The sequence below is a fragment of the Narcine bancroftii genome, chromosome 1, assembly GCF_036971445.1.
Source record: "Narcine bancroftii isolate sNarBan1 chromosome 1, sNarBan1.hap1, whole genome shotgun sequence".
NCBI lineage: Eukaryota > Metazoa > Chordata > Chondrichthyes > Torpediniformes > Narcinidae > Narcine > Narcine bancroftii.
Genome location: NC_091469.1, coordinates 493,172,983 through 493,189,642, shown reverse-complemented (window position 1 = coordinate 493,189,642; position 16,660 = coordinate 493,172,983). Strand labels below are relative to the sequence as shown.

General features: G+C 51.0%; 1 protein-coding gene across 11 annotated transcripts in view; it reads left to right on the top strand.

Annotated features, from left to right (window-relative positions):
- The window catches only part of scrib (scribble planar cell polarity protein), a 166,037-nt gene that overhangs the window by 61,148 nt on the left and 88,229 nt on the right, over window positions 1-16,660 (top strand). For 10 of the 11 annotated variants that reach the window (XM_069915163.1, XM_069915155.1, XM_069915162.1 and 7 more), the window contains exon 16: window positions 6,743-6,805. The exons of the other annotated variant lie outside the window; for it this stretch is intronic. In XM_069915163.1, coding sequence (XP_069771264.1) covers window positions 6,743-6,805 — 63 coding nt within the window. The remainder of the gene's footprint in view (window positions 1-6,742; window positions 6,806-16,660) is intronic. 11 annotated transcript variants of the gene reach the window in all.

Below are 16,660 nucleotides of genomic sequence, written 5' to 3'. Positions count from 1 at the left end.
CCCTCTCTCCCATCACCCTCTCCCCCACTCACCCCCTCTCTCTCCCCACGCCCCCACTCTCCCCACTCGCCCCCTCTCTCCCCACTTGCCCCTCTCTCACTCACCCCTTCTCTCTCCCCACTCTCTCGCCACTCGCGCCCTCACTCTCTCGACCCCTCTCTCTCCCCACTATCTCCCACATCGCCCCCTCTCGTCCCCTCTCGCCCCCTCTGCTTTTCCCACTCACCCCCTCTCTCCCCACTTGCCCCCTCTCTCCCCATTCACACCCTTCTCTCTCCCCACTCGCCCACTCTCTCCCCACTCGCCCCCTCTATCTTCCCACTCTCTGCCCACTCGCCCCCACTCTCTCCCCCACTCGCCCCCTCTCCCCACATCCCCTCTCTCCCCACACCCCCTCTTTCCACTCACCCCCTCTCACCCCACTCGCCCCCACTCTCTCCACACTCGCCCCCCACTCTCTCCACACTCGCCCCCACTTTCTCCCCACTCACCCCCGTCTCTCCCCACTCGCCCACTCTCTCCCCACTCGCCCCCACTCTCTCCCCACTCGCCCCCCTCTCCCCCACATCCCCTCTCTCCCCACACCCCCTCTCTCCCCACACCCCTCTTTCTTTCCACTCACCCCCTCTCTCCCCACTCGCCCCCTCTCTCCCCACTCGCCCCCTCTCTCCCCACTCACCCCCTCTCTCCCCACTCACCCCCTCTCTCCCCCCATTCACCCCCCTCTCACCCCACTCGCCCACACCCCCTCTCTTCCCACTCTCTCCCCACTCGCCCCCACTCTCTCCCCACTTGCCCCCTCTCTCCCCATTCACCCCCTCTCTCTCCCCACTCGACCACTCTCATCCCCACTCGCCCACTCTCTCCCCACTCGCCCCCACTCTCTCCCCACTTTCCCCCTCTCCCCACATCCCCTCTCTCCCCACACCCCCTCTTTCTTTCCACTCGCCCCCTCTCTCCCCACTCGCCCCCTCTCTCCCCACTCACCCCCCTCTCCCCACTCGCCCCTCTCTCCCCATTCACCCCCACTCTCTCCCCACTCGCCCACTCACCCCCTCTCTCTTCCCACTCTCTCCCCACTCGCCCCCACCTCTCTCCCCACTTGTCCCATCTCTCCACTTGTCCCATCTCTCCCCATACCCCCACTCTCTCCCCACTCGCCCCCACTCTCTCCACACTCGCCCCCCCTTCTCTCCCACTCACCCCCCCCTCTCTCCCCACTCGCCCCCATTCTCTCCCCACACCCCCTCTCTCTCCCCACTCGCCCCCTCTCTCTCCCACTCGCCCCCTCTCTCCCACTCGCCCCCTCTCTCCTCAGCCCCCCTCTTTCCCCTCCCCCCTCCCTCCCCACTCTCCCCCACCTATTCACTCATCACCCCCAACTCTTCTCTCTCTCTTTTCTTCTTGAATTGTTTAATATCTCCCTAAGCAATTTGCAGTAGAAAACGTTTTGCACGCTATACAGACAGGTCAACCTAACCTACCTGGCAACAGATAGTGCAAAATTTGACAAAAGTGGAGATCGTAGTGAGCGGAGGAAAGATTCGGGTAGAACTGGACGGGAAGTTTGCTCGACAGACTAATAACGGAGAGGAAAACATGATGTGTCTCCTGCTTGACAGGACTGGAGCTAGAGAGCAAGAGCAGGATGGGGTGGGTCTTTTATCGTGTGGGCTGCTTTCACGAGGCAGAACAGAAGACCTTCAGTCCCGTTTGGATGTGAAAAAAAAAGGCAGATACTGGAGCAACACATGAGGAGGAGCTCAGCGGATGAGGGGGCATCACAGTGAAACTGTAGACAGTGAAACTGCAAGTGCAGGCGGAGTCAGAAGGCTTGTGTGTGATTGGTAACATGCTAAATTTCTTGAATCTTCTGTGGACGTAGAGCACAGCCTGTGTATGGCTAGGTTTTGTTCCGGGTTTACAAGATGAGGCCATATCTGGAATATGGTGCCCAGTTTTGATTTACTTCCAAATGGAAGGACTGGCATTGGAGACAATCCCAAGATTTTATTCCGAGTGAGGTGGGTGACACTGCCCGGGGTGGTGGAGCCTGGCATAGCAAGGACATTCAAAAAATTCTGAGGCACATGGGAGTAAGAAACATGGTGTGTAATAGGCTGTTAGGTAGGGAAGGGTTAGATTGTTGTAGAGTAGACGGGGCAGCACAGTTGGCCTGGCGGTTAGTCCAGCATTGTTTCAGCAACTGGAGCCGGGAATCCACACTGTCTGTGAGGAGTTTGTACGTTCTCCCTGTGTCCGCGGGGGTTTCCTCCGGGTCTCCGGTTTCCACCCACTCTTCAAGATGTACCAGAGGTTGTAGGTTAATTTGGTGTAATTGGATGGCACTGACTCATGGGCTAAAAGGGCCTGTATGTCTAAATTTAAAAAAAATAGGTCAGTGCCACATTGTGGGCCAAAGGTCCTGTACCGTGTTGTCCTCTGTTCTTAAGGAGATTCACCAGGGTAACTCTTGAGATAAGAGGATTCTCCGATTAACGGAGGTTAGACGATTTGGGGCTTCATTCCTTAGAGTTTTGAAGAATGGATGGTGACATTATTAAACCATACTGGATTCTTAGGAGGGCTTAACAGGTGAGATGTTGAGAGTTGACACCAGTTGGAGGGTTTTGAACAAGTGGACATAATACAGTTAATGGACTGGTGATTTAAAACAGGTGGGTATAAAGGAGAGTGAATTTTTGGAATCCTTTTCCCCCATGGTGAGATCAAATTTATGGTCAGAGTACATACACAACATCACTTACAACACCAAGATTACTTTTCCTGTAGGTCAGGCAGAATTACTACTAATTGGCAGTGTAAAAAACTGTACACAGCATTCACATGTGTATGAATAAAGAAATGTAAATAAACTGTGCAATACAGAGAGAGAAATCAATCAAATGCAAAAGAGTCCAAGAGTCTGATGGTGGAGGGATATTTATTATTATGTTCATATATTAAAATTAGGACTATTTAGAAAGAAGAATAAGATCAATTAGTGAGAGATGAGGTCAGTGTGTGTCAACCGTGGTCATAAGTTGGGGCCAGAGTAGATCAATTGTGATCATGTTGGTCCAGAGTAGATCAGCCAGGTTCATGTTGAGGTCAGCATGTAACAGCCGTGGTTGTGTTGGTCCAGTGTAGATCAGCCGTGGTCATGTTGGGGTAAGTGTAGATCAGCCATGGTTGTGTTGGTCCAGTGTAGATCAGCCGTGGTCATGTTGAGGTCAGTGTAGATCAGCCATGATTGTGTTGGTCCAGTGTAGATCAGCCGTGGTCATGTTGGGGTCAGTGTAGATCAGCCATGGTTGTGTTGGTCCAGTGTAGATCAGCCGTGGTCATGTTGGGGTAAGTGTAGATCAGCCGAGGTCATACTTTGGGGCCCAGTGTAGATCAATCGTGATCATGTTGGTCCAGAGTAGATCAGCCAGGTTCATGTTGGGGTCAGCATGTAACAGCCGTGGTTGTGTTGGTCCAGTGTAGATCAGCCGTGGTCATGTTGGGGTAAGTATAGATCAGCCATGGTTGTGTTGGTCCAGTGTAGATCAGCCGTGGTCATGTTGGGGTCAGTGTAGATCAGCCATGGTTGTGTTGGTCCAGTGTAGATCAGCCGTGGTCATGTTGGGGTCAGTGTAGATCAGCCATGGTTGTGTTGGTCCAGTGTAGATCAGCCGTGGTCATGTTGGGGTAAGTGTAGATCAGCCGTGGTCATACGTTGGGGCCCAGTGTAGATCAATCGTGATCATGTTGGTCCAGAGTAGATCAGCCAGGTTCATGTTGGGGTCAGCATGTGACAGCCGTGGTTGTGTTGGTCCAGTGTAGATCAGCCGTGGTCATGTTGGGGTCAGTGTAGATCAGCCATGGTTGTGTTGGTCCAGTGTAGATCAGCCGTGGTCATACGTTGGGGCCCAGTGTAGATCAATTGTGATCATGTTGGTCCAGAGTAGATCAGCCAGGTTCATGTTGAGGTCAGCATGTAACAGCCGTGGTTGTGTTGGTCCAGTGTAGATCAGCCGTGGTCATGTTGGGGTAAGTGTAGATCAGCCGTGGTCATGTTGTGGCCAGTGTAGATCAGCCGTGGTCATGTTGGGGTCAGTGTAGATCAGCCATGGTTGTGTTTGTCCAGTATAGATCAGCCGTGGTCATGTTGTGGCCAGTGTAGATCAGCCGTGGTCATGTTGGTGTCAGTGTAGATCAGCCATGGTTATGTTGGTCCAGTATAGATCAGCCGTGGTCATGTTGTGGCCAGTGTAGATCAGCCATGGTTGTGTTACTCCATTGTAGATCAGCTGTGGTCAAACGTTGGGGCCCAGTAATAGATCAATCGTGATCATGTTGGTCCAGAGTAGATCAGCCAGGTTTATGTTGGGGTCAGCATGTAACAGCCGTGGTTGTGTTGGTCCAGTGTAGATCAGCCGTGGTCATGTTGTGGCCAGTGTAGATCAGCCGTGGTCATGTTGGTGTCAGTGTAGATCAATCGTGATCATGTTGGTCCAGAGTAGATCAGCCAGGTTCATGTTGGGGTCAGCATGTAACAGCCATGGTTGTGTTGGTCCAGTGTAGATCAATCGTGATCATGTTGGTCCAGAGTAGATCAGCTGTGGTCATGTTGGAGTCAGTGTCGATCATCTGTAGTCATTTTGGGTCATTGTGGATCAGCCGCGGTCATGTTGTGGCCAGTATAGATCAGTTATCCATTAGGATGTTGAATGGTGAAACAGGCTTCGAGAGGGAGGGGCATGGGACTGTTATTGTTTTCTATTCTTGTGTGGTCTCTCTTTCTCTTCGCCCTTTTTCTCACACTTTAACCTGCCCATCCCTCCTCTTTCTATTTTACCCCTCCCTCTCTTTCTCACCTACAACATTCTGCCTGCAACCTCATTCTTCCCCTGAACCGGTCTCGTTTTCTCTCCTTGGGCACCGTTCCGTCTCTCCTCAACATCCCCCTTGATGTCTGCTCCTCAACGTGATATAATAGTTGATTGTGATCTGTAACAAAGGCCACCTATTAGATGCATGTGGACTGACAGACTAACCTGTTTCTAACTCGGGGAATACTTCCACCCACAGAGGGGGAGAGTTCCTCAGTGTGATCGGCAACTCTGTGAAGGGTAGCCCCCTGACCCACATGTCCACCCCACACGCCAGTGGGTCAGGTGAGGAGCCATCTCTACAGACAGGCATATAGTACTGTGTGTGTGTGTGTGTGTTTACTGACAGGGATGCGGATCCACCAGTGGCTCTGCGCAACCACCCAGTTGTCCAGGCTGTCACGAATGCAGAAGATTGCGGGGTTCAGACTGTGCTGGTGCATAGGAGGAGTTTGAGCAGTCTGCCTGGGGCATACAATGCATCCTCTAATCAGCTCCTGTGCCAGGACTGGAGCAAGCAGTTTCCGTGGTTTTCCACTGAAGGCTCAGGCTGCTGCAGGGCTGTGGGATAGAAATGGACAAGATCACCTGAACAAAGGGCTGGCATTGGAAACGTAGTCCGAACTTGTTCTGCGATCCTCTGACTGCGAGTTTAGCCTGACGCCTGAATTTGCGTGCACGCTGATTGGCACACTCCTGCACAGAGTCACGAACCATGCTGGTGGGTTTGCACACTTTCTCACACACGGCCTTTACCTGCCGTGGGAGGTGGCAGTTTGCAGTAATGAAGGTGATTGGGCTCCCAGGGCACATGATTAACCTGCAGAATTGTTTCCGGAACTGCTCCAGTTTGGAAGAGCAGGGTTTCTGGGACATTGGTTTTGTAGTGCCCAGGATTACTCCACCATGTACAGCTGTCACCACACAGACATCTCCTCTCGCTATCTCTGCATCTTCTTCCAATCCTATTCACGTGGGTGAACTGATGGGTTCGCTGTTTGATTTGTTCTCTGGGCTCTCAAATTCCGGTGCAGTTCATTAATTGGACCTTGTAGATTCTGTTTCTCTCTGCATTGGAGAATTATCCCTTCCTTCTCCTGGGCTCCCCCACCTGCCTCCTCACACTTCCCACTCTGCCCCGCACCTGCTGCTGGCTGTGTCTCCCTGCTTCTAGGATGTATCTGTGTGTACCTGTGGCGACAGTGGGCTGTGTGTGTCCGTGGGTGAGGTGCTCCATCTCCCTGAGCTCCCAGCCGCAGCCTTCAGCCCCTGCAGTTTACTGCTGAGCTGACAGGCCTGGCCTAGTTGCATCAAAGCAGCCGAGGAACTGTTGCAGGGCGTGATACCGAACGCCCACCCTCTCCCCCACTCCCCACCACCCCCTCACTCTCCTGGCATTTGTCACCTATCCCACAGGGCGATGCCACTGGAAGTCCTGGAAAGCCAGCTCTCCCCACAGTCAAGCCGTTCATCTTCAGGCCACCAGGCATAGGGGAGTCTTTGGTTGAGGGGCTTGAATCAGTCACCGTGGCTGGGAGTGGCAGGAAAATGTCTGTCTGTTTCACCTCTGGTAACTCCATGGAGTTCAGGCCTTACCTGGACCTTTGCAACTCGAGTCAGATGAGCCCCCCTCAGAAGACTTATCCTGTCCTCAGCTTGGACTTGGGTCTGTGGGAGTCAGTCACCTCTGTCCTTAGGCAAAGCGTGAGAATTTGTGAGCCCAGGGCTGTGTCTGTCTTTGTCTGTGCCACTCGTGCTTGTTTGCCTGGTGCTGACCTCGGTCCTGCATCGAGGGGCTGTGTTTTGATTGGGTTGAAGCTCTGCTCCACTAATCCGCATGCCTCTGCTGGTTCCTGTCCTAACAGGGGGTCTCCTTTGATCAAGCCAATAATCTGCTGATCGAGCCTGCTCGTATTGAGGAGGAAGAGGTCTGTACTGTTCCCTTTGTATTCCAGCTCGACACTTGCATGCCCAATCTGTGACGTGGTGGGGTTGGCCATGGCAAGGCACTAGGTTACGAAGGCTTTACTGCGGAGGCCACGGTTGAAGCAGGAGGGAGTGGATGGGGCAGCGTGTAGAGTCCAAGGGTGCTACTGTGGCCTTCGTTCTTCGCCTGTGCTGGGGCTTGTTCCTGGAACGGGGAAGCACACAACATCTAACCGTCGGTGGCCTGGTTAGCACCAGTGATCAGGACCAGGGGTTTGAATCCCGCGTTGTCGGTAACGAGTTGGTGTGTTCTCCTCCTCTTGGCGTGGGTTTTCCCCGGGGGCTCTGGTTTCCACCCACCATTCAAAAAAAAATGTTCTGGGTGTTGTAGGGCAACTGGGTGGAATGGGCTTGTGGGCTGGTAGGGCCTGTTACCGTGCTGTGGGCCTAAATTTAAATTTTAAAAAAAGGTAACTTTCGGCTAGTTGGAAGTCGGGAAGAAGTTTGAAGTTGTCATTAAGAAAGATATAAAAAGATATCTGGATAGAAATGGTTCTGTCGGGCAGACCCAGCATGGGTTCTGGAAAGGAAGCTCGTGTTTGACAAATTGTCAGGTACTTTGAGGACGTAATGAGGGGACGGGCGGACATTGTGTACCTGGGCTTCCACGAAATGTTCGATGAGGTGCCGCAGCAAAGACCTAGTCCTCAGATGAGGATGCATGGTGTTGGGGGGAATGCATTAGCACGAATAGAGGACTGGTTTACCCATAGAAGGCAGAGAGTTGGGATCAACGGGAGTTTCCCGAGTTGGCAGGGGTCGATGCTGGGCCCGCAACTGTTCACAATAAACACTAATGATCTGAAACGGGGATCGAGTGCAGAGTTCCTCAGTTTACCGATGACACTAAATCTTGTGCTGTCGTGCTGGCCTTTGATATCAGACGCTTGTAGTGGGGATGGGGAGGGCGGAGAGCTGACTAGTAGTCGACAGGCTGGAGATGAGGAAGAACAGATCTTGACACAACGGTCCATTTCTTCTCCTTCGCGGCTACGTGGCCATGTCACCTTCGCTGATTCCGTCAACTACCCCCCCTCCATCAGGCAGGGAACTTGGGCTTCCCTGTCAGGATTTGCTTCTGCTTGGTGCTTTGTTGGCTTGTATTTATGTTACTAGAGCATCAGGTGCCTTCCACAATGAGCTGCCCACGTCCATGAACAGCCTTGCTGGAGGGACGAAGAGCCGGTTCATCACATACCCTAGACTCTCCCTGAGACTAAAGCCGGCTCATTGTACCTCTTTATCACAAGTAGCTGGTGGTAACTCCAAAACTTTTAATTTAAACGTACAGCACAGTAACAGGCCCTTTCGGGACCCAATTTACACCCAATTAACCTAAACCCCCGGTACATTTTGAACGGTGGGATCGCACTCTGTGTGAACAGGTGATTACGTGTTTCCCTGGGCATTCTCTCCATAGTCATCCTTCCAATTGGTGATCTCGTTCTCCGCAAAATAGAATGTCTAGCAAACGATCGGTGGTCAGTGCGAGAATCATGGGGTTCAGATGTGATGACAGCAGTGTTTGCAGTTGCCCAGTAGTTCCTGTGATTGATTCTCCGTCCTTTCAGGTAGAGCCGCTCAGAGGCCCAAAGCATCCATGCTGATCAAGGTGCCATCCTGAGCGAGTTCCCCTTTGGTCCATGGCCCACCTGACCAACTGTGGTTCAAATGTTGTAATAGTCCCCACCTCGACCACTCATCCACATACCCACCACCCTCCAGGTGAAGAAGATGCTCCTCAGGTCCCTTTTAAATCACTCCCCTTGATGGAATGGCAGAGCAGACTCAATGGGCTGAATGGCCTACTTCTATATCTTATCGTTTTGTGGTCTTAAACCTGTACCTTCTAGTCTTAGACTCTCCCCACCTCAATAGGGGCTCCCCGCAGCCTCTTTTACTCTTGGAAAATATTCCCAGCCTAGGGCAGCGCATTTAGGTAACGGTTCTATTATTGTCACGTGATACTACCTTTAGAATATAACATACATGAAATTCTTTAACTTTGTCCACCGTAAGGAAGATAGAGAGTCACCACTTTGCCCAGCGCCCCTCACAGAAATGAGGCCCCAGGAAGGAATGAACTTGCTATCCACGGGACCGGGATTCGAATCCTGCGCTGTCTGCAAGAAGTTTGTGTGTTCTCCCCATATCTTCATGGCTTTTCTCCGGGGACTTTGGTTTCCTCCCACCGTTTGAAATGTACTGGGGTTATAGGCACGGGCTCATGGACCGGGAGGGCCTGTGTAGAGAGTCTACATTTAAATTTATACCTAGCCTCTACTAATTTATAGAGCACTCCAACACAATACAGGCTCTTTGACCTACAATGTCTGCCAATCTTCATATACATATAAAAAAAACTAAACCCTCCTTACCTCATAACCGTCTTATCTCATCCATGTGCCTGTATAAGAGTCTTTTGAATGCCCCTGATGTTCCAGCCTCCAACACCAGCCCCGGCAATGCATTCCAGGCACCCACTACCCTCTGTGTAAAAAAAAAAAATTAAGCAACCCTGAAATTTCCTCACCTCACTTTATACAAATATGGAGTTAGTGGAGGGGCCACAGGGATCTGTTCTGGGACCCCTGCTCTTTGTGATTTTTATAAATGAACTGGATGAAGAGGCAGAAGGATGGGTCAGTAAGTTTGTAGATGACACAAGGGTTGGAGGAGTTGTGGATGGAGCTGAATCAAAGGTTACAAGAAGATATAGACAGGATGCAGAGTTGGGCAGAAAATTCGCAGATGGATAAGTGTGAGGTGATGCCTTTTGGAAGGACCAACCAGAAGGCTGAGCACAGGGTTAATGGTCAGTTACGTAAGAGTGTGGATGAACGGAAGATCCTTGGGGTCCAAATCCATATATCCTTCAAGGTCACTTCAAAGGTTGATAGGATAGTTCAGAAGGCCTGTGTGAAGCTGGGCTTCATTAAGAGGGGGATTGAATTCAGGAGTAGAGAGGTCATGTTACAACTCTACAAATCTCTGGTGAGACCACACTTAGAGAATTATGTTCAGATCTGGTCACCTCATTACAAAAAGGATGTGGAAGCTGTGGAGAGGAGGCAGAGATTTACCAGGATGTTGCCTGGATTAGAAAATAAGTCTTACGAGGCAAGGTTGGCAGAGCTGGGACTTTTCTCTTTGGAGGAGCATAGACGGATGAGAGGAGATTTGATAGAGGTCTACAAGATTCTGAGAGGCATAGATAGGGTGGACAGACAGCACCTGTTTCCCAGGGCAGGATCAGCAAACACCAGAGGACGCGTGTACAAAGTGAAGGGAGGGAAGTTTAGGGGAGATATCAGGGGTGAGTATTTTTTTTATAGAGAGTTGTGGTGGCCTGGAATACCTTGCCAGGGGTGGGGGTGGATGCTGGAACATTAGGGACATTTAAGAGACTCTTAGAAACATGGATAAAACCATAGAATGCTACTGCACAGAAAACAGGCCATTCAGCCCTTCTAGTCTGTGCAGGTGCAGCTTGAACTATTGTTCAGCTAGTCCCAATAACCTGCTCCCATTCCAAAACCCTCCAGACCTCTCCCACCCATGTATCTGTCCAATTTATTCTTAAAGCTCAAGATCTTGTCCAGACCCAGCACGTCAGATGGCAGCTCGTTCCACACTCCCACCGCTCTCTGAGTGAATAAGTTCTCCCTAAACCTTTCTACTTTCACCCTAAAGCCGTCCTCTTGTATTTATTTCTCTGTTAAATTTTGAAAGGAATATATGGGTCAGCACAGCATCGAGGGCTGAAGGGCCTGGACTGTGCTTGTGTTCTATTCTATGCTCTGTTTTCTTTGGTGTTTGCTGATCCTAGCCTGGGACACAGGCTGACCACCCTATCTAGGCCTTTCATAATCTATTAAGACCTCTAGCAAGTCTCCTCTCCTTTATCAATTCAAGCTTGCTGTCTCTCTAACCTAATCAGATTCTTGCTACATCAAATACAGAACAGCACAGCCGAGACCCTTTGGCCCACAGTGCTAAATTAAACCTATCCCTTCTGTATGCACATGATTTCTCTCTCTTCACATGATGGTGGGATGTGGGGAGACTGCAGGTTCACAGTGGGTCAGGTTAGCCCAACCCCACAACTCCCCCTCCAACTTTGCTCGAGAGCCCTGTATTCATGCTTGTTCATGTGCCCGTCCAAACATCTCTTCAATGTCGCTTCAACCACCTCACATGGCAGCAGGAATCCAACAATTTGGAACATAAAACAGGTCAGATACTTGGGGGCTTTGTGGCTCAGGGTGGGGGGGGGGGGTGAGGTACTTGAAAGCAGATGTGCAGGACAGGACAGTGTTGGGTGCCTGGATATACAATTGTAGTGTTGAAGAGGCTTGGATGTGAAGGGGATGGAGGGATATCTACTAGGTGAAGGCAGCAGAGATGTAGTTTAATTTGGGCATCACGTACGGCACTGGTGTTTTTGGCCGAAGGGCTTCTTCCTGTGCTGTTCCGATCCAGAGTCATTTGCCGCAGTTACTCATCTTTCGTAACCTGTGTTGACATTTTTGAAAGGTCTCCAGACATGGACCCTCAGATCCATCTCCACATCAATGCTTTGCAGAGCCCTGTCATTAACTGTACACATTCCCCTCACGTCTGCCCTCCCGGAGTGCAGCACTTCGCACTCGTCTGGATTAAACTCCAGCTGCCTTCCCTCTGCCCAGATCCGAAGCTGAGCTCTATCCTGAAGTAGGCACTGAGAGTCCTTATTGAGGCCCTGGAGATGTTCCTTGCTTTGTGTTGGCCTTCCCAATTCCTTAATTGTGCAATTGTCACCTGCCCGGGCACATTTGCAGTGCAAGGTCCAGGATGGCCACTTCATGGTTGGACCAGCTACATCCGTTTCAGGAAACATCCCTGGACACACTAAACAAATTCTGTCCTGTCTAAGCCTCTGGCTGCACAGGCCCCATGTGCCCTGGATGAGAGCCCACTGATCCAGAGATCCAAGTCCATTCCTCCTGCCCCTGGTCCTTCGACACATTGAAATGTACTACCTTCCTGGTTCTCACCTCACTAGCATGTGGTACAGAGAGTGATCCTGTATCGACACTGGATTGCAGGATTAGACAGCATGATTAGTGTAGCAGTTAGCGCAATGCCATTACTGCGCCAGCGATCGAAATCAGGGTGAAAATCCAAGAGTTTGTACGTTCTCCCCGTATCTCCATGTGGGATTTCCTCAGGGGCTCTGGTTTCCTCCCACTGTTCAAAATGTAACAGGGGTTGTAGGTCAATTGGGTGGCATGGACTTGTGGGCCATAATGGTCCGGTACCATGTTGAATGGTTAAATTGAACAAAGTAAAAAATTACATTAAATTAAATTCAAATTTAAAATTAAAACAACATGTTTTAACCTGTTGCCCAGTTCATTCTGTTGTTGGTACCAATATGGACCATGACCTCTGGCTGCTCTCCCTCCCCTCTCAAAACATCCTGTACCTGGTCAAAGACATCCTGGACCTTGGGGCCTTCGAGGCAACACACTACTCTGAAGCATCTCTTGCTGCCTGTCCATCATGATCTCTTAACCTGACCACCCTTTCCCTGCTGAGCCCCAGAGCCAGTCACAAGATATAAGAGCAGAAGTAGCCCAATAGGCCCATCAGGTCTGCTTACCATTCAGTCACTTATCACTCAGCTCCACTCCCCAGCTTTCTCCCCATAACCCTTGATGTCCTGAATGATCAAATACCTGTCAATTCTGCCTTAAATACACCCAACGACCTCGCTTCTGCAGCCACCTGTGGCTACAAGTTCCACAGACTCATGACGCTCTGGCTAAAGAAATTTTTCTGCATTTCTGTTTTAAATGGATGCCCTTTTATCCTGAAATTGTGGTCTCGGCCATTTCCTGCTGCCGCGCACCCCCCCCCCCCCCCCAGCACTGTCCAAAGCGGGCTGCATTACTGTGTGGACAGCTGCCCACCCATTGGCTTGGATGTGGTAGCCCTGTTCCCTGCTGTGTGATTCTGTCACACCTGAAGGAGCTAGGGAAGGCAAGGTGGACTGCCCCTCTCCCACCCTGAGCCGAATATAGAATAATGCAGCACAGTACAGGCCCTTCGGCCCTCGATGTTGTGCTGACTCATTTATTTATCTTTTATTTGGACATACAGCCCGGTAATGGGCCCTTTTGACCCATGAACCAGTGCTGCCCAATTACAGTCAAGTAATGGTGGGAGGAAACCGGAGCCCCTGGGGAAAACCCATGCAGACACAGGGAGAACATACAAACTCCTTACAGAGCACGGGATTGAACCCCAGTCCCGATCGCTGGCGCTGTAACAGGGTTGGGCTAACCACTATATGAACCACGCTGTCTAATTCCTTAAAAAATGTACTAAGCCCTCCTAACCCCATAACTCTCCATTTTTCTTCATCCATGTGCCTGTCTAAACTCTCTTAAATTCCCCTAATGTTTCGTCTCCATCACCATCCCTGGCAAGTCATTCCAGGCCTGCACCACTCTCTACATAAAAAAACCCCTGATGTTTCCCCCAACTTCCCGCCCTTTACTTTGTGTGCATGTCCTCTGGTATTTGCTGTTCCTGCCTTGGGAAACAGACGCTGGCCTGTCCACGCTATCTGCTTTTCCTAATAAACCTCTATTTGGGTCGCCTCTCATCCTTCTATGCTCTAAAGAGAATTTCTCACTCTGTCTGCCACCTGCCTCTTGGTATACTTCCTCCCACATTAAGTTTTCTCCACATGCCCGTCAAAGAGCCCACCCCATGGGATTTGAAATGTTGGAAAAGTAGTCTGCAGGGCAGGGATGCGTGAGGTTCCCAGTGGATTGCAGTGGAAGGGTCTGTCCTGTGGAGCTGATGAGCGCAGAGGTCTGGTGATGGGGAGACCCTGCTCGCCAGTGAAAGGTGATGGAGAAGATGATCTGGGCCATCTCAGCTGACCTGTGATCACTGCGGCCGGACGGGGTGCCCTGACTTTGTGCTGGCGTTTCCACCGGGATGGTAATGTTGGGCAGACTGTTCAGCGACACTCTCATATCCATCTCTAGACAATAGATCTACCTCCAGGAACAAGCAGAAGGGCTACAGCCCGACCTGCTCAGTTCCCCCAGCAACTTGTGTTCAGCACCACGTTAACTTCTGTGAGTGACTCCCACGCACCCCTGAGCCACAGCACTTGCTCTTCCTTACTGCTAGGAACATAGGGAGTAGGAACAGGAGGAGGCCAAAAATGGCCCATCAAGCCTGCTCCGCCATTCAATACGATTATGGCTGATCTAATTTATGAAATAAATGTGCTGAACCTTATATCACGGCTCTGGTGAACGCATCGGATAAATGTTGATTCAATTACAATGTCACACAGTAGGCAGGCAAGCAGCAGTGCTGACCAACTAGAGGTGGGAACTGTGAGAAATCAAGCACGTTATTGGTACAGAAGGAGGGCTGGAGAGAATGTGTGTGTTAGAGTGGAGATGTAGAGAATTGGTGAAACTGGGTCTGGCAGATAGAGGGGCGGAGTGGATGGAGGAGAGAACGTGTGTTAGAGTGGAGATGTAGAGAATCGGTGAAACTGGGACTGGCAGAGAGAGGGGCAGGGTGGATGAAGGAGAGAACGGAGAAAACGTGTGTTAGAGTGGAGATGTAGAGAATCGGTGAGACTGGGACTGGCAGAGAGGGGCGGGTGGATGGAGGAGAGAATGGAGAGAACGATTTTGTTAGAGCGGAGATATAGAGAGGCTCGGTGAGACTGGGACTGGCAGAGAGAGGGGCAGGGTGGATGAAGGAGAGAACAGAGAGAATGTGTGTGTTAGAGTGGAGATGTAGAGAATCGGTGAGACTGGGACTGGCAGAGAGAGGGACGGGGTGATGGAGGAGAGAATGGAGAGAACGATTGTGTAAGAGCGGAGATATAGAGAGGCTCGGTGAGACTGGGACTGGCAGAGAGAGGGGCAGGGTGGATGGAGGAGAGAACAGAGAGAATGTGTGTGTTAGAGTGGAGATGTAGAGAATTGGTGAAACTGGGACTGGCAGAGAGAGGGGCAGGGTGAATGAAGGAGAGAACGTGTGTGTTAGAATGGAGATGTAGAGAATCGGTGAGACTGGGTCTGGCAGAGAGGGATGGGGTGGATGGAGGAGAGAATGATTGTGTTAGAGCGGAGATGTAGAGAGGCTTGGTGAGACTGGGACTGGTAGAGAGAGGGGCAGGGTGGATGGAGGAGAGAACGTGTGTAAGAGTGGAGATGTAGAGAATCGGTGAGACTGGGACTGGCAGAGAGAGGGGCGGGGTGGATGGAGGAGAAAACCAGAGCTGTGTCTGTGTGCTCCTGTTATTGCTAAAGGGCGGCACCTCCTGCTCTGTTTTACTGCCCCTTCACACCATTCACAGCTGCTATTGAGCATCTGCACACCCATGTCCAAGGCATTTCAGAGAAAGGCACGGATCAGCACCCTCCTACAGACATGTTCCCTCCCCACCCCGTTTGCCATCCTCCAGGATACCCCTCTGCTTTCTGACAGGCCAATCCCCCATGCAGGATGCTTCCACCTGGTCTGTATAAATGTTATCAATGCTTCTTGGGACTCTGACCACCTCTATGGCCTGTAGACAGACATGAGGCAGGGAGTGGAGTGGTATAGATCCTGTGCAGGGGAATGGCTCCAGTGGCTCCCCCAAGGAGAGTGAGCCGAGGGAATTGCTCCACTTTTTCCACCTTGCATCAGGGTCATACCACCAAGAAACCCAATCAGGCCAGTCAGACACAACTTGCTTGGAGTACACAGTTCTGGCACTGCTTGGGACAAGGATGTCACCTTTCACCTCTAACCCTCTCGACAAGATATCCTCTGGACGAGGATGTAACTTCTGTCTTCTCTGGACAAGGATGTCACCTTGCACCTCCAACCCTCTCTGTCTACTCTGGACAAGGATGTCTCCTTTCACCTCCAACCCTCTCGACAAGATATCCTCCGGACGATGATGTAACTTCTGTCTACTCTGGACAAGGATGTCACCTTTCACCTCCAACCTCTCGACAAGATATCCTCCAGACGAGGATGTAACTTCTGTCTACTCTGGACAAGGATGTCTCCTTTCACCTCCAACCCTCTCGACAAGATATCCTCCGGACGATGATGTAACTTCTGTCTACTCTGGACAAGGATGTCACCTTTCACCTCCAACCCTCTCGACAAGATATCCTCCGGACGATGATGTAACTTCTGTCTACTCTGGACAAGGATGTCTCCTTTCACCTCCAACCCTCTCGACAAGATATCCTCCGGACGATGATGTAACTTCTGTCTACTCTGGACAAGGATGTCACCTTTCACCTCCAACCCTATCGACAAGATATCCTCCGGACGAGGATGTAACTTCTGTCTACTCTGGACAAGGATGCCACCTTTCACCTCCAACCCTCTCGACAAGATATCCTCCGGACGAGGATGTAACTTCTGTCTACTCTGGACAAGGATGTCACCTTTCACCTCCAACCCTCTCGACAAGATATCTTCCGGACGAGTATGTAACTTCTGTCTACTCTGGACAAGGATGTCACCTTTGGAACCACTCCTTAGTGTAAGGATGTCAGTCCTCCCGATCGGTGGAACTTGGCTTGTGTCAAGGGAGGATTGCAGCAAATGGTTCTGCAGCCTGTAGTCTTGGCCATTACCGATCTTACCAGCCTTTCCAGTGCCCTCACCCCCATTCCCTCTGCAACGGTTCTCTCATAGATTGTTGCTGTGCCTTCTTCCTTGCCATTGCTGTGTTCTCTTTCACTCTGTTTATCCCCCCTCATCAT